Source organism: Ctenopharyngodon idella, chromosome 2 (assembly GCF_019924925.1).
Source record: "Ctenopharyngodon idella isolate HZGC_01 chromosome 2, HZGC01, whole genome shotgun sequence".
Taxonomy (NCBI): domain Eukaryota; kingdom Metazoa; phylum Chordata; class Actinopteri; order Cypriniformes; family Xenocyprididae; genus Ctenopharyngodon; species Ctenopharyngodon idella.
The window spans coordinates 6,125,984-6,152,262 of NC_067221.1; the positions used below are offsets into that span (position 1 = coordinate 6,125,984).

Below are 26,279 nucleotides of genomic sequence, written 5' to 3' on the forward strand. Positions count from 1 at the left end.
TTGTTCCAATATTGTTTTAATGATTATTTATATATTTTCAACTTGAAAAACATCTAAATTATCAGCAAAACAAAAGAAAAGAAAAAAATAGAGTGTGCTTTTGAGTGTTTTGAGAGGGAATAGCAGAACTCTCTCTCCTTCAAACCAACTTCCTGATTCGAGCAAGCCCTGACCAAGTGATCGCGAACTAGCACTTCGTAAACAGCTAAAAATCTAACGAGTAAGTGATCTGATGCTAACCGCTCATATGAGAGCATACATTTTATATTACAATATCTTTAATTTCACGCTTTTGAAACAGCTGCAACTGAACCTGCTTCTGCAGGTTTTTAGGATACTATAACATACGCCCTCTGACCGTGTTTACATTGGTTTTCCATGGAGCTGCTAATGCTAATACGCAGCGCTCCTTGTCAACACGTCTGTTGTGATTTAGATACTTAGTTTATGTTGCATTTTATGCGTATATCGTTGTATCTGTCATCTTACGATTCTTATACGGTTGATTTTGCAGGTGTTTATTTGCTAAAGTACTTGGGTTATGTCAGTTCCAGTATAACAACAAAGATACTGTTTACAGGAACTAACATCGGCTTTAAAGGCTGCATTTCGCAATATGATAAGTGTTAAGTGATGCAATTGCTGAAAATGTCTTCTAATGTATTTGATATTTATAATGTAGCCTATTTATAATGTAATGGATAGTATGTCTTTACAGTAAAATGTATTTGTGTCGAACTCTCAGTTGCTGTGTGTTTGTTGCTAAATTTAAGACAAGTTGAATATATATGTCCATGACACTTTTGACAGCTAACATGAGTAACAGACCTCACTTTGGGATTCTTTGCAGCCCAGCAGAATGTAGCCAACCATTGGTTGGTTACAATGTGCTGAGACATCAGTGGTTGCAGGAATGAGTTCATCAGATAACTTGTCTTCACGCCACCGAAGGAATCCTCACAGGACCTGTCGCACCATTTGTGAAGTTTTTGCAGATCTTAACAAACCTGTTTCAACCGACAAAGCTTCCATCTTGCGTAGTAAAGAAACCACAGTGTCACAAGATCTGAATACTGCAGAATCATGCGGACAAAGAACGACCAAGAAGAAAAAGGAGAAACCTCAAGCAGCAGATCAAAGTGCGCTTCCTGACTCGTCAGCTTGTTTACAAAACTCAACTCACGAACTAATGGGTTTAAATGGAGTGGCGTCTTCAAAGTCACGTAAACCTGAGTCGACGGTGCCTCAGAAAATGACTACCCCCAAATGCCCGTCAAAGACTTCGAAAAGATCTCACAGGGGAAGGAAAAAGAAATGCATTCAACCCAGCGAGAAAGAAGTAGCTGCTAGCAAAGCTTGTGCAGATGGACCGGACAATTCTGTACAGAATTCATGCCCAGAACAACACTTAAGCTCTCCAAAAAGGAAAGGGACACGTTGTCGGCACTCTAAAAAAACTCAAAACCCTCAGACTCCTTCTGATGTTTCTACAGGGCTTCACACATGTACTACATTATCTCCTCATTGTCTCAAGGAGATATCCTCCTGCCACACTAATGGTGATTGTAGCTCTATACCACACACCCCAAAACGGGGCCGGGGTCGGCCCCGGACCCGCCCTCTCTTAAGCTCCACACCGAACTCACACCTCCATCCCCTGTCTCCAAAAAGAGCTGAGAATAGCTGCACGCCACATAGTCGTCGGAAAGTCGAAGACTCCAGTCTAGTAAAGGTTTGTATGAAAGCCATTGAAGCATTATTGAACTGTTGTTTGAAATTCCTGGCTTAACTATTTTTCATGTGGTATTCTTATTAGTCACCTCCTCCAGATGCTACACCATCAAGACGGGTCAGACCTCAGGGACTCGCGGCAGCAGGAAGGCCAAGAGGTCGCAAGAAAAAGAATGTGCAGGAACAGCCAAGTGTTTCTCCACCAGTGAAACGCGGTAGGAAGAGAGCAAAGTCTCCTGTAAAATCTCCTCAGGAAGAGCCATCCTTTGAGATGCAACCTCCAAGTGAACCCTGCATTGAAACCCAGGAGCCAGAGCCACAGAAATCAGGTATACAACATTTTTGGCTCCTCATAAAAATCAATATAATGTAGTACATTATAACATTTTAATGTTAATAGGTGTAAATAGAGCCTCAGATATATGATTGTGTTGTCATTGTCTTCTGAAATCAGTCATTATAATGATATAGTGTGGTGTTATGTACCTAGGAGATCAAACCATGTCCTCTGACCTGTCCATCGAGCTGAGCCTGCAGGAGGAGCCTCATCCTCTTAACCACTCTGTCTTGATGCAGGAGGAAGACCAGGACGATGATGAAGAGCTGCCCAGCTTTTTGAAGCAGGACAATAAAAGTGAGTGAGCAATAAAAGGAACGTGTGTGTGTGTGTATGTATAACTGTACACAGTGCTTAAAGGCATAATATGTAAGATTTTTGGATTAAAATATCCAAAAACCACTAGAACAGTGTTATATATTTTGTTGACTTGTGTACTTACATTATCCCAAATGTTTCCAAGAATGTTTAAATCCAGAGAAATAAGCAGTTTTAACCATGACCTTGTCCATGCGTCGCCTATCAATGACATCACACCTGCATTACCCTCGATTTGCGGGATTTATTTTGTAGAAACCGTGGAAACACCTAAGACGCTTTAATATATTATGTTTTATTAGACAGGTGAGCGACTGTTTGGATACATTCATCGACAGAAAACTAATCATGTTATATAGCTCAACACAGTAAGTCTTATTGTTTAAATCTCATTTTCTTGATTTACCGCCATGTTTTACCATGCCTAATATCGATCTAGCTTACTGCAGTGTGTAACAAGTGTCTCACAGTAGCCACTGAGCGAACGCAGAGTAGCATTATAACAACTTTCAACACACAAATGTATCTAATATGATAAACAGAGATGCGTTGCCCCACATATGCATGACCGGAATAAGCGAAGCGCTCGTCTGTGGCATAATAAAAGCTCCACTGCTCTCGAGCCGTGTGTCGCACTCGTCTCTCATTAGCCTCGTTCCACTCCAACGGCTTTCATCCACACTCTGCTTCATACTACAGTAATGTTAATAAATCTTTAATACATTAGCTCATCCATGAATATGAATATAGTCCCGTCGGATTCTTTTCCACCGGCTATAAATGTGAAGACAACACCTCCCGTGACTCTGCGAAATCAAGGCATCATCAAGCTACGCCTTTGTTTTGAATAAGCGACCTCTAGTGGTGAAAAATGACATATGTGCCTTTAACAAATTTATTATATATATTACATTTATTAGAGCACCACCCAATGTAAGATTTGTGTCACAGCTGCCCTAAACTAACAGTATTGGTGATTACCAAAATCATTTTTTATGTTTCTGTAATGGTTTATCCACACCAGTATGTGTTAGCTCTTTAGTCACAGTAGTGTTTCTAATGCTAAAATATAATTATTGTTGGGATTTAATGGATTCAAAGATAGATTGCAGAAACATTTCATCAAAAGCAAGTCTTTGGGAACAGCTAGAAACTACTTGGAAGTCAATAACAACAGAAACTGTGGAAAATAACATAAAAAACAATGCCAGCAAGAATACAAGCTGTTATCAAGTCCAAAGGAGGCCATACAAAAAAAAAAAAAAAAATTTTAATATATACTTTTTTTGGTTATTATGTGTGAAGAAAGACTATTAAATTGTTTCAGTTTGTTATTTGCCTAATAAATGACAATAATTTTTTTAGTTTAAAAGTGTTTTCTCTTTATTATGACAGGTGGTCTAATAAATTTTTTAAGCATATTGTTACAAATGTATATATATATATATATATATATATATATATATATATATATATATACACAGTACACAGCATAAATGAGTACACCCCCTCTGAAACTTCTGAAAGTCAGCAATTACTCAATTACTTACAGACTTACTTACAGACAGGGCTTAGCCTAAGCCAGGATTAAGCCTTAGTTCAGTTAGGATATTTAAGTAGCTTTTATAAACATACACTAGAAAAAAACATTACTGGTGTGCATCTTGAGACAAAACAATGGCTCTAACATATTTTAAGATATGTCAGTTACTTTCAGTTAAAACAGCTCAAACAGGCATTTTAGTCTAGGACTAGCTTAAGCCTTGTCTGTGAAACCGGGGGCAAATGTTCCAGAAAGTCTGCTTAATCAATTACCAGAGAAGCATGTCAAAATTATTCAAGAAAATAAGATTTTCTTATCAAGGTGATAAAATGTTGTGTAACAAAAACGAAATAAAAATTTTCTGGTGTAAGTTCAAGGCAATGTTTGATCAACAGGTTGAACCAAAACATTTAAAGAGAAGTAGTTTCTTGACAATTAAAAGTGTTATATAGCCCACTGAATCATTCTCAGACTTAATGCTGACAACAATGGAAGCACTTGGGAGAGAACTGTCAGGAAACTGACACAAAAGAGGACAGTGGTACAAGAGGATTACCAAATCATTGTTTTAAGTCTGAAAATATAGCAAAAGTAACACAGAAATTCAAAAACAATGGACTTGTGACAAGGCCCCTGAAATAATCAGGCCTTCATTTTAAGCTTTCATTTAGTGATGAGGGATTTTTTTTGCTAGCCAAAGAGCAGGAGAAATACCAAGCGAGTGTCTCAGAGCCAGCAAAAGCTATGAAAAGAGTGACTTTATCTCACAGAGTAAGACGCAGCCTGCAGAAATGACATGCATGGTTGTTGTTCTCACTGGAACTACCTACTGTAGCCAAAGCACAATAAAGTCAGTTAGCCATTTCCAAAGCCCATATTGACAAACTATAGATTCTGGGAATCAATACTCTGTTCTCATGAGACCAAATCAATCATTTTGGATCTAACAGCATCCAAAATGTTCTGGTGTTGCTAGAGGAGGAGTACAGTGAGACGTGCCTGGTTCCCACAGTAAAGCTCAGTGCAAGTAAAGCTCTTATATAGGGATGTATGAGTGCTGAAGGTGCGAGGGAGTTGTGCTTTATCAATGCTGTCATAAATTCCCACACCACGTTGTATACACAACGTATTAATACACAAACTTGAAACAGACGATGTTACCCTTTCCTCATTCCCTGCATTGTTGGGCATTTTTTCAACATGACAATGAGGATATGCATTCTCCCAAGGTGAAAACCCTTCTGTGGACATGTATTGCACTCAGTCTTAACACTCTTGAGCGCCTGAGGGGGATTCTGTAGAGACGAGTTGAGCAACACTCCCCATTAAAGATCAGGGCATTTAAGGAGCTCATCATCCAGGAGTTAAACAGGACAGATGTGACACTTTGTCATGAACTTGTACACTCTGTGCCAAGAAGGGTCAGAGCAGTATATTCAAAATTATGGAGGGCATACTAAGTACTAGAATATTATACATTTGCTGAATTAAATCTAGGGTGTACTCATTTCTGCAATCCTTAATTTAAACAAAATTGGCTAATTTACTTATTTTATGGCTATTAATGACATATATTTCTCAGTTTTTATTATGTATATGTTTAATACATTTTAGTTTTGCCATCTTTCCATGAATTAGTGATCATAAAGAAAATACATATTTTGTATTTGTTCAGAAGGGGTGTACTCATTTATGCTGTGCACTGTATATATATATGTATATATATATATATATAATTTTTTTTTTTTTTTTTTGGTCAATGCTTTGATATATTTTTGATGCATTATAGAGCCTTTGTCAATCTCAGAGGGACTTTGCGTGTGGTGCAAACTGAGGAAGTATCCCTACTGGCCAGCAGTGGTAAGTACAGCATATGATTTTGTGCAGTTTGTAACTCTTGATTTTAGCCTGTAGTTGATGACTAGTGTGCTCATCTGTGCCACAGGTTAAAAGTGTGAATCACAAGAGCAAAAAAGCCAGCATTATATTTGTTGATTGTTACCTAATCGACCAAAAGAGAACTAGAAAAGGGTAAGGATCAGTATCAGTGTCTTAATTTCACTTATTTTTGGTATATATAGTAAATTATTCTGTTTAAATCTGTAGGTTTTCTGTACCCCTGCGAAACCTAAAACGTTTTGACTGTGAAGAGTATGAAACATTGGTGGTAAAGTAACATCTCTTTGACGGTTTACCAGTGCATGCCCACTATTTTCATATTTCTGCTTTTAGAAGACATTGTTACACTAAGCATACTTTGTATATACTATAAGACATTTTCATTGACATGGTAGGCCTTTTCTTTTTAATAACTCTTTTAGGATATAGCAAAAGAGAAGTATGGCAGTGCCATCACCTGGCCTCTGGAGCTGATATCAGACTATAGGATCCGCATTGGTATTTATCTCAATTTTTTTTGTTTTCCTTTTAGAATTTCAGTACTTAAGTATATTTAAATGAAAGTTAAAATAATATGTAGCAGAGTCAAATGTGTTGTATACACATTATATTTATAAATATTTATCAATATTTATCCAAATGTGCAGACTAAATGCCCTGATGTATAGCAAACACGAATAAACCGGAGCATGTGCCTTGTTACTGTATATGAAATATCAATAACTATTGATTGATTTTGCACTCCTGACTTATAAAGAAAGTGAAATTCAAATACTGAATTCAGATGTTTTCTGACAGGATGTGGATCCTTCTCTGGCTCCTTCATCGAATATTGTGCTGCTGATATCAGTAGGTTTCCTTTTGTACTCATCTTAAATGTTTGTGTTTGTATGTTAGGGGTGATAGTTAGTTGTTGTTAATTTAAAATGTAAGACTCTTTGTCATTAGATGCAATTCACCAGTAATGGTTTAACAGAAATGTTCCTTTGATCTGATGATCCCAGGTTGGCCAGTGCGGAGGAGGTACTCTGAGGAGAAATCTGTGCTGACCTTCCCGAGTCAGGAGATTCTGGGTGAACAGTGCGGCAACTCTGGTATTAACATAGAGGACATCGTTGTGGAAGAGCAGGATGAGCTCCTCTCCAAGAAAGTGCTGCCCGACCGATCCAAGGCTGCACGGAACCGTGCCAACAAGCAGTTGGTTGACTTTATCATCAGACGAAAAGTCGAAAACCGCTTACTGGTACATTTTTTGTTTATATATTTATTAGGGCTGTCGATTTAACACATTCATTAGATTAATTAGGGTAAAAAATAACACGTTAAAATTTTTAATGCACTTGCCCTGCCCCAGACCTATGTAGTTCATCTGACATTACATACAGTTGATTGACGAATATGATGCAGGGCAACAACTCACTGCGCGATGAAGCCTATAGAATGCAGTCAGAAAGTCCCTAAAATTAAAGATAAGGAGTTTTTGTCTCATATTTAGATCATATGAGTTAAGCAATATTACAGCTTCAAGTCCAACAAGCCTAAGAGAACCATTTTCTTCATTCCTAAATGAATCAGCCGTTAAATGTTCAGCCGTTAAAATCAGAGTTAAATGAATGAATGAACAGCTTAATCATTAAGACATTTACCGCCACCTACTGGCAGTTTTAGTTTCTTATTTAGTCTAATTTTATTTTTTTAAAAATCACTTCATATTTCCATATTATTAAAAAAAAATTAAAGGGGACCTATAATGCCTCTTTTACAAGATGTAATATAAGTCTCTGGTGTCTCCAGAATGTGTCTGTGAAGTTTCAGCTTAAAATACCCCACAGATCATTTATTATAGCTTGTCAAATTTGCCCCTATTTGGGTGTGAGCAAAAACACGCCGTTTTTGTGTGTGTCCCTTTAAATGCAAATGGGCTGCTCCCGGCCCCCTTTCCAGAAGAAGGCGGAGCTTTAACAGCTCACGCTTCGGTTACTCAACAACAACAAAACTGGAGAATCTCACGCAGCCAAAATGAGGATTGTCAGTAACGGTGTTCAGCCTTACATTGTTCAAACCGGAGTCGACACTGATGGAGAGACTCAGGAAGAAGTTACAACTTTTAGAATGAAACTGGACGTTTCTGAACGGTTAGTGGATAAATTTATGTAGTTGCTGTGGAGTTGATTCAACTCATCGACTAGCATGTGCCGTCATGTTAATCTTTTGTGCAAATCCAGCGTTGAATTGACCCTTGTTTCTGAAGCAGTCCGGTGTAAAATGACGACATGATAACAACAGTCTACTACAACAACTCTTCCTCTTCTCTAAAGCAGCCCAACATGACCTCACCCCCTTTGTTGTGTGTTCTCGGGGGCAGGGTTTATTTTAGGATTAGTGATGTCACCAACCTGGGAAGAAGCTCGTTGTAGTCCTTAAATAGAGAATTCTGTAAAAGAAAATATCTCCCTTTGCATTGAACTTTGAGCGTCATAACTTTGCAGATGTTTTTTATGCTCAAACAGCAATATTACACACTAACTAAAGTTAAAAAAAAAAGTGAAAACATAATCAAACACCCCTTTAAAGGCGTAGTTCACCCAAAAATGAAAATTCAGTCATTTACTCAGTCTCATGGTCCAAAAGTTCATGTGTAAAAAAAAATGTTAAATTGAATAAAATATTTCTTTCTGAAGCTACTTTATGTAATGTCTGTTTGATGCTTTACACAATAATGACTTCAAATTGTCTTTTGGGGGTAATTTCTCAGCCAAAATTGATGTGTGATTAAATTGCGATTAATTAATCGCCACATCATGTAATTAATTAGATTAAAAATTTTAATCGCTTGACAGCCCTAATATTTATATTGAAGAATTGAGGCAGGTTCATGTATGCACTTGTTGAGCATACAGCTAACCCTTCTGTCTGGTGCACACAGGCAGTCATCAGCGGTCGCGAGTCGTCTAAATGGATGCAAGCCCTCCAGAAGCCTTCTCGCCCAGTGGTTGATGTCTATCTGGAAGATGAGGAGCAGGTTGATAAGGTGTACCGCTACCTGGACAAAGTCTGCGATAACACCTGCCTACAAAACATCCAGGTGGACCGATCCAGCTTATTCTTGATGTGCTGCTGCCTGAGGTAATCGCCTTAATTTATGCGACCGTTTAAACATTTAAGGGTTGGTAAGATTTTTTTTATGTTTTCGAGAGAAGTCTACTATGCTCAGGAAGGCTGCATTCTAATATGCTGATTTAGTGCTAAAGAAACATTTCTTTTTAATATCAGTATTGAAAACAGTTGTGCTGCTTAATATTTGTATGGAAACCGTAATACATTTTTGTCAGGATTCTTTGAAAGTTTTAACAGAACAGCATTTATTTGAAATTGAAATGTTTTTACCTTCACTTTTGATCAATTGACCATATGCACGGTTACTTTCTGGTTTTCGATAAGCCAGCTTTAGTATTTCCGGTGAACTGTTAGCTTCATTCTGTACTTGCTGTACATGGTTGGTGGTTGAGTTTTTAATGTTGTATTTATATTTTAATGCAGTTATCACATTTACCTAATTTGCCAATAAACCAGTTTTATTGATTGCAATAAAGACAAAGCTAATGGGAACGTTTGAATAAGAAACACGGTGCCTGTAGATACGCTTACGCAACATTTTTCCAGCACTTCAAATGTTATTTTTAATGTGATGACCACAAACATTATTTGTTTACCCTTCTGAGATTGTCCCCATTTGTAAAACCGAGCATTTAAAAATGTAGGAAATCCAACATTTGATAGAAAACACTTTTATTACAAATAAAAAAGATATTAATTACCACTATAACCAGCAGATGGCAGCAGAGGAGCATTTATTGGCTCATATTAGCCATTTCTTGTAATATTTTTTCCACGTTTCACTTTTGAATAAATATTAATCCTTATAAAATCAGAAGCAGAAGTATGAAGTACTCACAAAGTCTCATGAAAAACAATAACTTTTCTTGTGAATGAATTACACCTAAAGCGAGCACTGCGCTCTCCCTCCCTTTATCACAGAAGCTGTCAGTCAGCGCAAGCTCAATGGTTTCAGCACACTCACATTTTGTTCAGTAAATCTAACTAAAGTGCACAATAAATCTTTAATTTAGTGTTTTGACACTTTTTTTTCGCACAAAAGTGTGAAAACTGATGTTTGAATTGAATTTTGCTGAGGTGGAACACTGAGGGACGTGTCTTTTTTATGTTGTCTTGCGTTTGAATAACTAAATTAATGCCAGGCCTGACTATTTAAGTGACTATATTCTGATTATTGATGCTGTTAAAGCTGTCTGCTTGGTTATAAACATTCTTTCAAATATCTTCCTTTGTGTTGGAAGAACTTGAGGGTGAGTAAATGATGACAGAATTTTCATTTTTGGGTGAACTATCCCTTTAAGAATGTTCCATGCATATGGTCAATTGATGCATCCTTGCTGAATAAATGTTCCAGCATCATGAATATCCATGTTTCAGTGACTGTTTTACTTTTTAGGCCATTATCCATGCCATTGCTGGAGTCCACAAGCTTTCCCTGGAGAAGGCAGAGGAGAAGTATCGCAGAGGGCCGTGCTTTAGTAACAGGTAAGAGTATTTGTGAACTGCTTTGCCCCGAAAAACTGCATCTTGCATGTGTTTAAACTGTTTTTCTTTCACTGTGTTCTAGAGAGCGACAGGAGTTTGACATGATGATTGAACAGCAGATGAAGCACACAGCATTATAAACACACAGTGACATCCCCTCTGTTTTATAGAAACATTAACTTTTATGAGCTCTATTCATACAATTTATGAATAGGAATATTTTCTTTCATTTTTTTGACAGTGCTTAATCATAGTATGGAAATTAGTTGAATTGATTGAATGATTGAAATGAATGTTTTTCATGGCAAACAGCTGTTGCTTTGTCAATTAAAAACTAAACCTGATATTATTGTTTATTGTCAGATCTCTGAGACTGACATCTTGACGCTATAATTAGCAAAATACGGTGCTTTTAATGTGTGCAGTGTGTGTAATAAATATATACCTTGTACATAAATATGACATTTTAATAACAATGTTGTTTTGTTGTATTCCTCAGTTTAACTAAAACTGATGTTGTGGCTCGTTTTGAAAATGCTGTGTGTAAGGGACGTTTGGAGCTATTTATATAAGTAAACAATGTCAAGCTGCATTTACAGTCAACACAATTGATGTCTCTAAAATGTTGCCTTTTAGTCATCTGACATTGAATTCACAATAACTTTGCAGTGCATAGAGGCTTTTTCTACATGTTTGTGCAAAAAAGTTGCCAAAGAAGTTGCATTTTATTGCAAATGAGTTCTGGTCTAAAGTAATAAAGATTTTATACAGGATTTGGTTGATGTTTATCAATAAATCTTTATTTTTGAACACTCATTATATACTCTGTATTTTTGTAAACATTTATGTCATTTAAAGAGTTTCTTTATATTTAAAGTGTTTTTTTTTATTTTTTTATTTTTTTTAAATACTTTGTACATTGTGCCAACTTCCACAAATTGTGGCTGCACAGCAACATCATACCTCATTCTTCATATTCTGCCTTTCCAGTTGGTCTGTTTATTATAAATCCAATATACAAGATCTGAATTTAGTACTAGATATTATACAAAACTTTACCTTACAATCAGATTGAATGGAATGAAATCCAAGATAACAAGTCCACCATGAAACTTTGAGGTATAAGAAGAAGGTCCCCATGAGTGTCTACAGTATCTGTAGAATGGCCACACACTGAAATCATGGCACTTTGGAGGAAGCGGACTCTCAGATATTGTGTGACAGCTGTGGAAAGATGAGCCTAAGGTTCTTTGAGAGCGTTGATCTGTGCACAGATTTTGAGTGCAGGGCCCAGTTTCATGTTCATAGCGTTCATGAGGTGGTCCTCTGTGAGCAACAACAGGGCCTGTCCGTCGATCTCCTGTGACTGGAACTCTGCAGCGATATCATGGCACCCTTAGAACAAGTGGAGGAGATGCAAAGATGAACATATGATTCTAAAGATAAAAATCTGTTACATCAGATGCTCAGTGTAGCGGAAATCATATGATATTGACATTACAAGTATCTCACAGTTTAAAACTGTTTCTATTTGAATATATTTTAAAATGTAATTTATTCCTGTGATCAAAGCATCATTACTTCAGTCACATGATCCTTCAGAAATCATTCTAAGATGATGATTTGCTGCTCAAGAAACATTTCTTGAGACCAGAATATCATAAGCCGGGTTTCATTCCCTTTTTTTTTATGTGAATTTTGTGATCAGGAAACACCAAGACATGAATGAAATTTCCAAAATGCATATAAAGAATATACACTACCGTTTAAAATTTAGATTTTTTTAATGTTTCTTTAATGTAAAGGAGTCTTTTATGCTCACAGAGTTTGCATTTATTTGATCAAAAATACAGTAAAAACAGTAATATTGTGAAAGTTGTTGTGCTGCTTTATATTTGGTGAAAACTGTAAAACATTTCTTTTAGGGATTCTTTGATAAATAGAAAGTTAATTTATTTGAAATAGATTTTTTTTTGTAAACGTTTTTACTGCTATCAATATAATGCATCCATGTTAAATGAAAGTATTTGTTTCTTTAAAAAAAATTGTACTGACTCCAAACTTTTGAACAGCCATATATTAAATAAAATATACTAATCATTATACTAGAAATATTAGCTATATATATATACATATATATATATATATATATACAATCAAACCAAAAATTATTCAGACATTTTTTATATATTTTTACTAGTGGGTGCAGGACACTATAGTTCATTTATGTAAGTGAAGATAGCAAAATAAAGTAAACTGTGACATATTATACTCAAAAATTATTCATACAGTGGACTACCAGTAAAACTGATAAAAATTTGGGACCAAAAATTATTCAGACACTTTGACCTGACCATGTTTTGCTTTAGTGTTATTTGACATAATTAAGATTATTTTTTTCTGACACAGTTCAGTGAATAAACTGAATTAATGAGTGATATGTTCAAGGTGTATATATATATATATATATATATATATATATATATCAAATATATATATAAAAAAAAAAATATATATATATATATCAAATCGGCTTAAAATCCTGTAGTGTGAACTTGGCGTAATTTGAATGACTTGGAACCAGATAGTGTAATTATTGCATCTACCAGCAGGGGTCAATATAGGCTACATTAGCCAGTCAAAGCTTGAATGGAAACAGCAGAAGAAGCTAGAATGGAAAAAATGGCTGCATCCGAAATCGCATACTGCCCTTCTATATAGTAGGCGAAAAACAGAATGTGACAAAAATATGTAAGCAACACAACTGACGCTGGTAGGTCACATGATAATGACAACATGACGAATGTAGTACGTCCAGATTACATTCATACTATATAGAAAGTTTTTAACTTCACACTACATTCAAAAGAATTGGCTTCATCCATTAAACACCACCTAGTGGAACAGAAGGTGTACCGCGTTTCTACCTGGTAAAGAGCTGATGAAGGAGCACACTTGCTCTACACTCCACTGTGAGGGACTCGAGTCAAGAACACAGTCAGAGCTGCTGCAGCTCTCCAGTCGGCTCTGTTCTCTTTCTCTGTCTTGCTCCTTCTCTCTTTCGGCCTGCAAACGCAGCCTTGTCGTCATCGGGCCTGGTGGATCCTCCTCCTCCTCTCTCTCGATCCACACTGAATCGGAAACCCTCTGGTTGTCGTTGGAACGATGGGAATCTTGCAGATGCTGAGGAAATAATTTGTTGCAGTTGGTTAGTCACAGTTATTAATTATGGTTTAGCACTGGGTTGCATAGTTTGGTAAAATAGTCATTTGTTAGTTTTCACTGACCTGCCTGAGGTAGTGTTCCCTAGACCCACCGTTTACACGACTAGGTGGTCTCCCCCGCCTGCCCATGGGTCTGTGGGGCCACCGGCCAACTTTTTCTGGCCTGAACAGGTTTAGGCGTTTTTTACAGCTTACGTTGAATCTGTAAGATGAACAAGGCTGCTTGTACTGCAGTATACTGTTTTATGGTCACATGAACTTTACTGAATTTCTCTTTATAAAAAGAAAATATCGTAAATGTGTTTTCATAATAGTTTATAATATATGCATGCATTCTTACAAAAAAAAAAATGCAAGCATTGTATACACTACTGTTCAAAGAAATTAATACTTTTATTCAGCAAGGATGCATTAAATTTATCAAAAGTAATTTATAAAAAAAATTCAAATAAATGAACTTTCTATTTATCAAAGAATCCTGAGAAGAAATGTATCACGTTTTTCACAAAATATAGAGCAGCACGACTTTTCAATGTTAAAGCACGACTCCTCAGCGTGGATGTATCTAATGTTTGCTGTCAGTCACCACATCGGTGTGGATACTGTACTCAGAAATCAGAGATTGTAGTCTTGAAAGTATGACCAACATTTTCACCATCTGAACAAGTAACATGTCTGCCACTTTTGTTCTGGTGATGATTTATTAGGCTGCTGTCACTTTAAGACCTGACGCACATGACGCAGATCTGACACGCATCCGATATCCGGATGCTTTACAGTCATTTAAGACTTTATTTTACTCTTTTAAGACTGTGCTTATGACTTGCGGGCACTTTTGCATAATTTTGTGTGTTTTTGTCCGTTCAAGCGCGAAAGAGAACCAATTTATCAGGCTTGAATGATTTAATACCACCTGAATGAATTGTAACATGATCATATAATGTAACGCTAGCTAAAAGATGATGGAAAAAAACGAATGCTGTGTTAATTGCGTTAAATATTTTTAACGCGTTAAAATGAAAAAAATAATTGCAATAATTCTGACAGCACTATCAGGAACAGGATTGGGCACACCTGGTTTAGAACGATCCTCGAACCTAAAGTATGAGCAATAATAATCCCAAAAATAATAATAATAATTCTACTGACACTACAAACTTAAAAACGAAAGAGACACAAAAAGTGGCTATCCCTAATGCTCTTCACCTTCTGACACATGTCATGGAGCAGAAGCGTTTGGATCTGAGGAAGGTACGAGCGAAGCCTCTCTTCCCACAAAACTCGCATTCCAGTACGTCAGGCAGGTTTTCATCTGTCTGTTCTGAAAGCAGAAGAGATCTTGCCAGAAACGCTCACATTGACTCAATGTATAAATAAGAAATGTGCTAATGAGCCCACCATCCTCAGCGGGAGGGTTGTCAATGTCGGAATCAGTGGAGTTTTCCGGATGCTCCGCATCCATAAGGCAGTCATCCCGGGCTGATTCTCCATCCTCTCTATCTTCTGGCAGTGTGGCCTGTAAGTTCATCTCTAGGGAAGCACGTCTCACCTGATGAAAAAGACCAGCACATCAATACTGGACATGCCACACATTTTTTGAGATGCCTTTTGTGGTTTCGACTTCTGAAAGTGTGGAGCACTTTGCCAAGGTTCCCAAAGGGGACTTTAATAACTGGTTGATCTGTACGTTTGGCCGCAGACCCTCACCAGAGGGAGCGAGAGACCTTTGAGCTTCACGGCTCCGTTAGAGAACCATTAGGGCTTATCATTACGGCCTCATGGAAGCTGAGAATTGCTACTTTGTCAACCAGTGGACATACCGGGAACGGCTCCAGGCCCTCTCGGATGACGAAGCCCTCAATGAGGTGTGTGAGGATGTGAGGTCTAACGATGGCCTGTGAGGGCCGACCCTCAGGGTTCCCTGGGAGGCTGGCTGGGGGAAGCCTGCTGGTGCTTCTTACCGCAGAGGAGAGGAGGGGAGGGGGGGAACTGTTGGCATGTGTAGGGTCCTCCGGTGACCGGATCACAGATCTGTTCGATGAAATGCATGGTTGGTCCGGATCAGCTATGGATAGGGAAAGAGGGGTCAGGTTAGAGCTCTGCAGAAGGGTGGGAGGACCACATTGCCAATCTTTGATTTAGGTTCAAAGTACCTGTATGGTTTTCTGGTTGAGCTGTTACATCATCAGAGCTTCTCTGTGACTCGTCTGGTGGGGACCGTGGTGGCGGGGTGGGCGCACTGATGTACTGAGGACACACGTGTTCTACATCCTTCAACAAATTCATGCTTCCACTCTCCTTCAACAACGGCGTCGCCTGCCAAATTTCATAATAAGCATAAGGATTGCAATTATATTCTATATAATTCAAACCCATAAGATTTTCTTTCTTCCATGGAACACAACAGGAACAGTGTTAATCACATCAACATTTTTTTCCATCAACAATAGTGAAGATGTGGTGAATTGTGGATCATGATGATAAAGAATACAAAAAGGAAACATGTTTTCACATGTTGTTTTTGTACATGTTCAAATTGATATAAAATGTTTGAATGATATTTTCGTCAACTAAAATTTCCATTTCTGGGTGAACTATTCCATACGCTGGTATGAATAAAACAAGACTAACCGAGGGAGCTTCTGTTTGTGTAGCAGGTTGCATCTTTAAGTCCACTGCCACTGTCTGTGGTGGCGGTAGATTCTGAAAAGGCAACTGAACTACTGCTTCATCGACTGGGTGCTCCTCTTCAGACACCAGCATGTGGTCAGACTGCACAGCTACAGTCTGAACTGAGCGCAGAGAGAGTCTCTGTGGCTGGACCAGCCTGGGCAGACCCATGGTGAGAGGAGGAGGGCAGGCCAGGTGTGAATACTGGGAGACCGGCTCTAGAACTGGGCCCAGATGAAGGGGTGGAGGGTCAGGGAGCGCTGCAGGAGGAACTGTGGACATAGACACAACTGCCGACTGACTGACTGCTTGATTTGCAGAGGAGGGCACTGAGAGGAACTCTGTGTGCTGTGATTGGACGGTGGCTGTAGTGGGAGTGGTGCGGGTCTGCAGGGCAAGGGGCGGAGGACAGCTGTCCTGCGGTGTGACACGCAGAGCGATGGGCTGGACTTGTCTGTGAGCGGCGGCACTCTGCTGGATGATGAGCTGGTGGGGCGTCATCCTCTGGCTGGAAGGGCAATGCAACTGGTGTCTGACCAGCGTATGAGACTGGACTGGTGTGAACGTTGCTGTGGTAGAGATTGGGAGCAAACACAAAGTATTCAGTATGAACAGATCTAAGATGTTTGAAAATAAAAATAGGTGTGTTATAGCCAGGGGTGCACATAAGTGGTGCGCAGGGCGCATGTGCGACCAAAATATAAATGCACTGGGTAAATAAGTTCAGACCTCTAATTTGCATACCGACATGGTTGACAGCTGTTAATGCACAATCACCGTTTTAGATCGACTAACTGTAATACTGTATAAGATTTCCATTTGAACTGAATGCATAATAAATCTGCCGATTTCAGAGCAAAAACGCAAAGCTGTGACATTCACTGATGCGCTTCACTCGGCAGTGCTAAAACCGGTGTCATGAGAAATCAAGTCCTAAAAGAGACCTGATTCCTGGGGGGACTCGATTTCTCACCACACCAGGGCTGTGTCTGAAATCGCCCCCTATACCCTTAAATAGGGCACTATTTGAGGGGAACAGCCATTTGTAGTGGTGTCTGAAACCACAGTGGATGATGTTGAGTGCACTCATTCAATCCCACAATGCACCGCAATAACGAGTGTACAACCGATGCATGCTCAACAGCTAGAGAATACCCATAATGCACTGTGAGAGTCGTGTGCTAAATGAATTTCCGCGTCTCGCCAGGAGATGGCGCCTGCAGCTGAATCAATCATCCATTCATTTCCAAACCGCGCTGGTCCAGCATTATCATACAGGTATAAATTCCTTTTTAATTGATCATTAAATCGTTTAAAAGGTTTGAACATGCTAGTTCCCATGGCAGAGTTCAATGTAAATATTCATTACTAATAGAGCTGCCAGATTGCTACATTTCAAATGATTATTAAACAGCAGCACAAACTATGCGAAATTGGCAGCCCTTCCAGTGCACTCAGTGTCTGAATTCACGCACTCATTTCATTCACTCCATCAAGTGGACTATATTAGTGGAGTAATGTAGGGAATAGTGAATGAGGGTAAAGGGGTCGATTTCGAACACAGCACAGGAATGCATATACTTACTTCTTGGCAACCCGCCAAAATAAAAGCTTCCTGATTTTAGGTTTGAAAATGTTGAAAATCCATATACAAATAAAAAAGAAAAAAATGAAAATGTAAATATTGTATTTTTTAAGTGTACTATAAAATAATTGTATTGTTTTTTATAAATATAATAGTATTATCACACTTTATTTATTATTTTGTTTATTGTTTTATTAAAAAATAAATAAATAAAGTGCAATAATGCTATTATTAATTATTTAATTTTTTATAGTTATATTTAATGGAACAAAACTGAATCTCCAGGTGCTCTCATGAGTACCAGACTGAAAAACGTTTGTGCACCCCTGGTTATAGCAGTGGATTTCAAACTTTTTGACCATTTTTTATTTACAGAAACTTGAAGTGGCAATGTTAAACTAATTAAATAAAAGAACTATAAATAATTGGAATTAAAATATTTACAAGAAGTTTCAATAATTGTATGCTCTTTAGGGTTCACATTCTTTTTGACCAATAAATTTATAATACTTTTCCAGCTGTCCGTGGTTTTTAAATTATATTTTACTCACAAATAGCAATTTCTCATTATTCCCAACCAATAAAATATAGGTTATTATTAAATGTTTATTTTTTTAACTTTAATAAAAACTTTATGTAAGTTTTTTATTAATTTTCCATCACTTTTCCAGGGCTAGAAATATCTAGCTTTTTCAAGACTGTGGGACCACTGTTTTGTAAATAAAAATTGAATTTTTTAATAATATTTTAAAGCCAATATTTGCTACATTTACATTATTCTGAATGAAAAACAGTGAAAATAATGGAGATGGAAATGCGATCTTGTGACTTACAAGGAGGAATGTGTGGTTGAGCTGATGGTGGCTGAGTGACATCGGTCAACAGGGACTCACTTCTAGAAGTTTCTACCAGGTTCTGGGACAGCTGTGTGGACTTCAGTGGGCAAATGGACATCTTGGGAAGGGGGGACACCAGCGTCTGGCCTTGAAGAGGAGGCTTGATCTGGATGTTCTGGGCAGTAGCAAGAGCTCCAGGGAGATGCGTGCGGAGAGCCAAGCTTTGAACCTTGCAGAAGACAACACATACTGAATGAATATGGAGCATCATTGATCATTTTATTGTAACATAGTGGGTCATTCTGTGTGTGTCCATCACTTAATACTAATATAATACACAGGATACCAAATTTATTTAATAGGTTTAACTCTGTTTAGTTAAATTATTAGTTAAAAAAAATCTGCAAATTTGCATGCCCCCATTCATCATCTTTACATGACATCTACAATATATTAAATAACATTTTATTTATAAAATGCATAATGCTTATATATATATATGATTATTAATATTTCCAAACTTCAACAATAATCTATTTGAAAGAACACTGAAGTGGGTAAAATATATTATTTAATCCTTTCATTATACATCAGTAACCTTAAACAATTAAATAACACAAATGGCACTATTTCCTGAGAATGCCCCATTTACAGACTAGCATTTGATCCCTGATATAAAAAAAATATCTCACCTGTGATGATGCTGAATGAGAGGACATTGAACTCACAACAGTCAGATCAGGTTGAACGGCAGCTACAGTGGCAGCAGGAGCAAGAATCAACTACAGGTTAAGAGACAATGAGCAATGGGAAGAAAGAAGAAGAAACAGAATCAAGTCAAGTCAGTGGAAACCTGAGAACACCAGTGAACTCTTTTCTCGAAGAACATAATAGATGCTTACCATCTGAGTGCGCAGATACATTTGGGCCTGGCTACCTGTGGGAGAGCTGTTTCCTAGAAGCATGGCCTGCTGGGATATGGTCCCCCCTGTGCTATTGGAGCTAGTGACCTGGAGGCGACCTATTGGCTGCGTTACAGGAGAGGTTGGCATGGTGATCTAGAGGGAGAGAGGTGTTTTCCTGTTTAATTCATCTTTTATCAAAAGCTTAAAAATGTAGTTTCCCTAAATCAAATTACGGCACACTTTTAATAGAGCACTTTTTTCCAGCATAATGCCTAAATGAGAGCACATGGTCCATCTATAACAGTGTTTCCCAACCTTTTTTTGTGAAAAAGGTTTTGTGAAGAAACCAGTTTTGATAAGAAAAAAATCCACTTCATAAAAATATAATAAAATTGCATAAACATGCATTGCTTTAAATGGCATATTAAAACCAGATATTATATTAAAAGTAGTACTCAAATTTAATGAGTTTAAAGGGTTAGTTCACCCAAAAATGAAAATTCTGTCATTAATTACTCACCCTCATGTCGTTCCACACCCGTAAGACCTTCGTTCATCTTCAGAACACAAATTAAGATATTTTTTGATAAAATCCGATGTCTCAGTGAGGCCTCTATTGAAGTTAATTAACACTTTCAATGCCCAGAAAGCTACTAAAGACGTATTTAAAACAGTTCATGTGACTACAGTGGTTCAACCTTAATGTTATGAAGCGACGAGAATACTTTTTGTGCGCCAAAAAAACAAAATAACGACTTTATTCAACAATATCTAGTGATGGGCGATTTCAAAACACTGCTTCGAATCATTTGTTTCGAATCAGTGATTTGGAGCGCCAAAGTCACGTGATTTCAGCAGTTTGACACGCGATCCGAATCACTGATTCGAAACAAAAAGTTCGAAGCAGTGTTTTGAAATTGGCCATCACTAGATATTGTTGAAAAGTCGCACAAAAAGTATTCTCATCGCTTTATAATATTAAGGTAGAACCACTGAACTCACATGAACTGGTTTAAATATGTTTTAGTTACTTTTTGTGGGCACTGAAAGTGTAAATTATCTCGCTTTCAATAGAGGCCTAACTGAGCCATTGGATTTTATCAAAAATATCTTAATTTGTGTTCTGAAGATGAACGAAGGTCTTACGGGTGTGGAACGACATGAGGGTGAGTAATAAATGACATTATTTTCATTTTTGGGTGAACTAACCCTTTAAGTCAGGTAGGAACACAATCAGGTCATATAGGTAGCTATATGATGTTGTTGGTGATGACGATAAAACAACTTATTTATATATCATCCCTGTTGGGCGGAAACTTTGTATTTTTAAAAAATAAAACGCTGTCTTTGAAGTTGGTATTGTAGCTTTATACGATCAGACACTTGCATGGGTCATTATAATATTAACATTTTATAAAAGTAAAGCTCAAATGGAGTTATGAGATTTTTGAAGAGCGAATGACAGATAGTTTTGTCCGTCACTGGAACAGCCGTCATCTGAGGCAGCCAGGCGCATTACGTTTTCATCAACTTTATTATAGCTATATGGGCGCTTGGTTTTCTTGTGATCTTTCTTGGATCTCATGATCCAAAAGATGAAGCGCTATGCACAGGATATTTAAAATAGTATATTTGCTTCAACTAGACGGCAATTACCGTTCACATTTTGCGCGCTCAAGTTCGTTATTTCAAATGTAGGCGCGCGGCAAGACTATTTTCTGCTCTTCAAATACAAAATACGTTAGCCTTTATGTTTAATGTATTGTTCCTTGAGTAAAGAAAATGTTGTACTTACTCAAACATCAATTCTTTATTTTCTCTTGCACTGTAAAGAAGCAGAGATCTGCAAATTGTGCGCAGGCAATTGAGGAGGGTGGAGTTATGAGGTTTGACTGACAGTTTGAGGAGCCAATGGAATTACAAGGTTTAGTCGCAACCTCTTTTAAATACTTTTTATTGGTTAAATATTTGTAAAAATATTTTTTTAGTCTATGGTAAAAACCCACATACAGACATCAAGGATCACCAATAGCATTAATTTTATTAAACAAAAATGATGAAATACAGAGATATAGAGCAAGACAGCGATGAAATATCCTTATATAGCATTTATTTTTACTTATTTTTTGGACCCTTTTCACATTTCCGGGTTTCTCAGAAGCAGAAGTCGTCATAGTTGGGTAAACTTTTATAGCGGTGAATGAGAAACTTCATTAAATATATTTTTGTGTTACCATTTGCACAAATAGCAAAAGAAAAACTCCACAATAGTGTTTTCACAACTTTCAAAAAGAGGGAAAAAAATAGAGAGCGATTGATAACGGCAGCCAGAAGAGAGAAAGATGTCATTTCTACCGTCACTCCCATAGCCGCTGTATTAGAAACACCCTCAAAGCAGCGTTAACTACTTTTTTGTAATTTGATACAATGCTGATATAATACTAAGTATAGTGTTATAAATGTACATACATTTTTTAAAAAATGAAAATATAAAAAACTTTGCAGGATTTACGATAAAACGCGTAATCACAGTCTGTGAAATGGGTCTATTTTCCACGGCACACCTGACAACCTGACACACAGTGGTCGGGAAACACTGATCTATATAAAACAAATTTGTGAAGAAGCTAAAATAAAGTTTATATACTAAAGAACGAAAGCACTTACTGATGTTTGAGACACACTAGCAAGCTGAGTTACATTCCCATTGGATGATGTAGGGGAGGAGTTGGGCTGCCTGCCATTAGTCTGTGCGGCCTGATAACAGGAACAAATTATTATATTATATTATATTGCACATATTCTCATATATATATTCTCTTACCTGCTCTGTAGTGGTCAGGATTTGTGCAGCGGTGAGGTTTTGTTGATGCTGCTGTTGTAGTGCAGCCGTCTGCAGCAGGATGTGTTGTTGTTGGGCAGCATACATCTGTTGCAGGTACTGAGCTGTCATGCTCTGTGGTCTGTGTAACGTCTGCTGGATTACCTAGCAAAACACCACATCATAAGCTTCACACGGCACTGGAGGGAATCATGTATTGCCAATGTCTTTGACTCACAACCACAACAAAGAGAGAGCAGCTGAAGATTAGGTCAGCCTCAAAACAATGTTCAGAATTTGACTACATTTAAAGGCTGTTGATATTCTTTTATGATACATTAGCATTGTGTAATATCATTTGTTCCATATGTTACCTGGACCGCCTGCCTGTCTGAAGAGACGTTTCCCAGGGGAATGGAGTTGGGCTGGGAGCCCGTGGGAGTGTTGGATCGGGGTGTAGAGCTCACTGGAGCGGCACTACTGGAGGCTGCTGACACACAGCTGTCCCCCTCCATCTCTTCCTGACTCTGTTTATCTGTGTCACCCATCAGAGTGGTTTGTTAGCCAACTGAAAAATGACAAAAAACATCAAATCAGCCACTATAATTTTTTTTTTTTTTTTTTAAAATCCAGAAAGATTGAAAAGGATTGAGAGAATGTCCTGTATTCTGTAATCCACTTCTGTTCTTTAACTGCATGGTTTGCTGGCTGATCTAATTGATTAAGGTTGATTTCATAAAAAATGAATTACAATATATTGCATTAGCAAATATGAGAAAAATGTAACAATTTATCATGTCACTTTTTTTCAGTATATTACTAAAGGTAAATATGTTTACAAACAAATGTTGCAGAAATTTAGCAAAGGACAGAAACCGGCTTTATCATTTACATTTTTTTCTTAATGCTCTAAAATGCTTTATATATGTATATATTTTTATATATTTTGGGCATAGAAAGTGTAAAAAATATAAGACTAAATCATAAGTTAGAAATAAAACTAAAATTAAAGAAAATAAACTACTAAGTTAAAAAGTAATTACATAACAATAATTAGTATTTTTTAATAAAGGCAGAATTCACATTAAAGCTCTTAAAGTTATATAGACCATAGCTTATCAGTCATAAAGCCCAGTATAAAACATGACATATACAGTATAAAAAATAACTAAATAGACCTATATTGTAAAATGTAGCCTATGCTACTTGTTTCAAGCAAATAATTTACACATTCTTTGGCTTCTAAAGCCAGACAAGAATTACCTAAACACCATAAAACACAGACCAATGATAATAGAGACAAGTTTCCAAGAACACACTAACGACAAAAGCTGTTAAAAATTTTCAAGATAATAATGTCATAGCTGATCAATGCCGAATGTATTAATCTTCATGTGAATTCTGGTGGTGTTATGTTTTCTTTAATTAGGTACAATCAAATGTTAAAGCCAGATCATAATCATGAGCACTGAAAATAAGTCAGTCTTTAAAAAAAAAAAAAAAAAAAAAGAGAAATGCATTCACCAATATTACATTATAACTCAAAGAGTTCCCAATCCAAACAAACATAAACCATTAAACATTGTGGAAATTAAAATGATCATGAGTGCTTGCACAGAATTATTGCACACTTCACATTTATTACACGTTATAAAACGTCTTTAAATTCACAAGTTTACCAAATTTATAAAATGTCATTAAAAATAGGCCTACCTATACTTAAAATAAACAGTTCATTAAAATTTATAATTTAGCTCTAATAGCAATTTATACAACTTCACACATTTTTATTTTATAGTGTTATTGGAAACATTTTGTTTTATTTTATTTAATATTTGATACATTTATTTGATCAGTTTAACTGATGAAAAGTAGCATAAATTATTTACAGGTTTACATCACAAAATGTGAGAGTAATGAATGAATGTTTATCAGCAATACACTGAATAAAAGTTAATGGAGAAAAGTTTTAATTAAACAAAATATGAACGTATATTTTGTTTAAAATCTGATGTCGCAACATGTTGATTGGTCGACGCGCAAATGTCGCTTCTTTTCCGGACCTGCACTTTTAGAGTTTTTAAAATTAAAACGGTTTAATTTCTTGTCTCTGTCAGATTACAGTATCTGTACAGTACAGTCTCTGTCAGACTGTAACATGATTTTTCTGGAAAAATATTAAATGAAATAAACGTGAATTAGTTTTGTGCACGCGCTCTCTCTCTTTTTGCTGTAAAAACTTCATTCGATCCTTTCAAGTGAATTTTTGTCTAGTGTTTAATATTAACAGTTTATTCCACCCTGTATTTTGTATCCAGACAAAATACAGAATATGTGACTCGTGACGTCGACGATAAATAATAGCCTATTTCACAGAAATTATAAACTTTTTTCATCCCTAAAAGTCAGTCAATAAAGTGTTTAAATCTCCTTCTGGATAATCATAATTAATAATAAAAAATATTTACAACGAGCTACAAGCATTTTACTCACTGCAGATTAGCGGCTAATTTTAAATAGCTAACTAAAATATAAGCTGTTAGCTTTAGGCTACATTTAAAAGCCAAGGATTCTCTCGGTGTCGCGAACTTCTTATTTCACCAATCAAATGTAAATGTAATCCGTTTAAATGCAAAGGTAGGCTATAAAGTTTTTGATATTATTTTGATAGCCTATCATGAAATATAAGACGCGCATAACAGAAGTGAATTAATTTAAACAGGAGAAGCGTCGGAATAATTAATAATGCGTTTTTTTCAGTAAAATAAAAAAAAAAAACATATTTTTGCTAGTTTTATTCTTGTGACACTTAAACAACTCGCGTGTTATGCGTTATTAAATATATTAAAAGATCGTTACAATATACGGCATTTTAACTTTAGGGAATCACCTGTTTATCACAGTCATCAGAAATAGCTTCAGACTGGTGTCGCTTACGAAATGCGTTGTCGAATATTTCGACAGGCCGAATGTTTTTGGCTCCATCCATCTAGTCATAACTGCTTCTAACAACCCAGTGACATGGAGAAACGCCCACCTTTCCAGTCGAGCCCACCATGACATTCTTCTTGTGGGACACTGAGATTTGTTTTAACAAACGTTTTGACGGGAATCATTTTCAGAAAATGTTTTTATTAAGTCTTTACGTCTCCATCTTTGGGGAATCATGCGATCATGACGCGGTTCACCCATGCAATGTTGAAGGCGCATCAGTCGATGAGTGTTACCTGCCTGAGATGGATATGAGACGTGAGCGCGCGCTGCTGTGCTCTGTCACGGCCTCAGTCATGTTCTAATGCGACAGCGCGCTCTAAGATGGAGATAAAAACAAAACGCTACAGAGGCTGAGATATTTCGGAGCCAGCAGCACCACTTGCTGTGTAGGAGGACTTCGTGCAGCGCTGCCTTCACCATGACTTTCTCACAGAGCCTAATAAATATTGTCATTATAGGCTATTACATTTTTATTACCATTTTGGTAACACTTTACAATAAGGTCTCATTTGTTAACGTTATTCAACTAACATGAACTAACAATGAGCAATATTTTTTACAGCATTTATTAACCTTTGTTAATAAAAAATGTTCATTAACTAATGTTAACAGATACAACTTTTGATCTTAAAAATGTATTAGTAATGTATAGTAAAGTATGTTCATCGTTAGTTGGTGTTAACTAATGTTAACAAATGAAACTTTTATTGCAAAGTGTTGTTATTATTATTTTAATACATTTTTTTTTAAAATGCTAAAATATGCTACTTTTGCATGTAGGCCTAATGTGGTGTTTTAGCCTATAATAAATGTT

General features: G+C 36.8%; 2 protein-coding genes across 7 annotated transcripts; one reads left to right on the plus strand and one right to left on the minus strand.

The window, feature by feature from the left end:
* Nucleotides 1–78: 78 nt before the first annotated feature.
* si:dkey-127k13.1 (PWWP domain-containing DNA repair factor 3B) lies at nt 79–11,246 on the plus strand. Its single transcript, XM_051867658.1, is given in 14 exon segments — nt 79–220; nt 851–1,732; nt 1,817–2,060; nt 2,222–2,365; nt 5,719–5,789; nt 5,875–5,960; nt 6,036–6,096; nt 6,251–6,326; nt 6,627–6,677; nt 6,833–7,071; nt 8,755–8,920; nt 8,923–8,954; nt 10,342–10,430; nt 10,513–11,246. Coding segments are annotated over 13 exon segments (2,136 nt in total). The 5' UTR covers nt 79–220; nt 851–913; the 3' UTR covers nt 10,571–11,246.
* On the minus strand, nt 11,204–25,827 carry phc3 (polyhomeotic homolog 3 (Drosophila)). Of its 6 annotated transcripts, none has more exons than XM_051867622.1 (15): nt 25,699–25,827; nt 22,846–23,039; nt 22,475–22,636; nt 22,318–22,407; nt 19,648–19,803; nt 19,438–19,527; nt 18,743–18,974; nt 16,286–16,893; nt 15,808–15,970; nt 15,475–15,719; nt 15,053–15,203; nt 14,861–14,975; nt 13,718–13,856; nt 13,358–13,613; nt 11,204–11,825 (listed from the first exon to the last, which is right to left on the minus strand). In XM_051867622.1, exons 2-15 carry the CDS (start codon nt 23,017–23,019, stop codon nt 11,671–11,673), a joined length of 2,736 nt encoding a protein of 911 aa, XP_051723582.1. In that variant the 5' UTR covers nt 23,020–23,039; nt 25,699–25,827; the 3' UTR covers nt 11,204–11,670. The 6 variants fall into 6 exon arrangements, with proteins under 6 accessions (XP_051723582.1, XP_051723593.1, XP_051723597.1 ...); XM_051867633.1 differs by having other exon boundaries at nt 25,703–25,813; XM_051867637.1 differs by lacking the exon at nt 25,699–25,827 and adding an exon at nt 25,509–25,667 and having other exon boundaries at nt 18,803–18,974.
* Nucleotides 25,828–26,279: the final 452 nt, after the last annotated feature.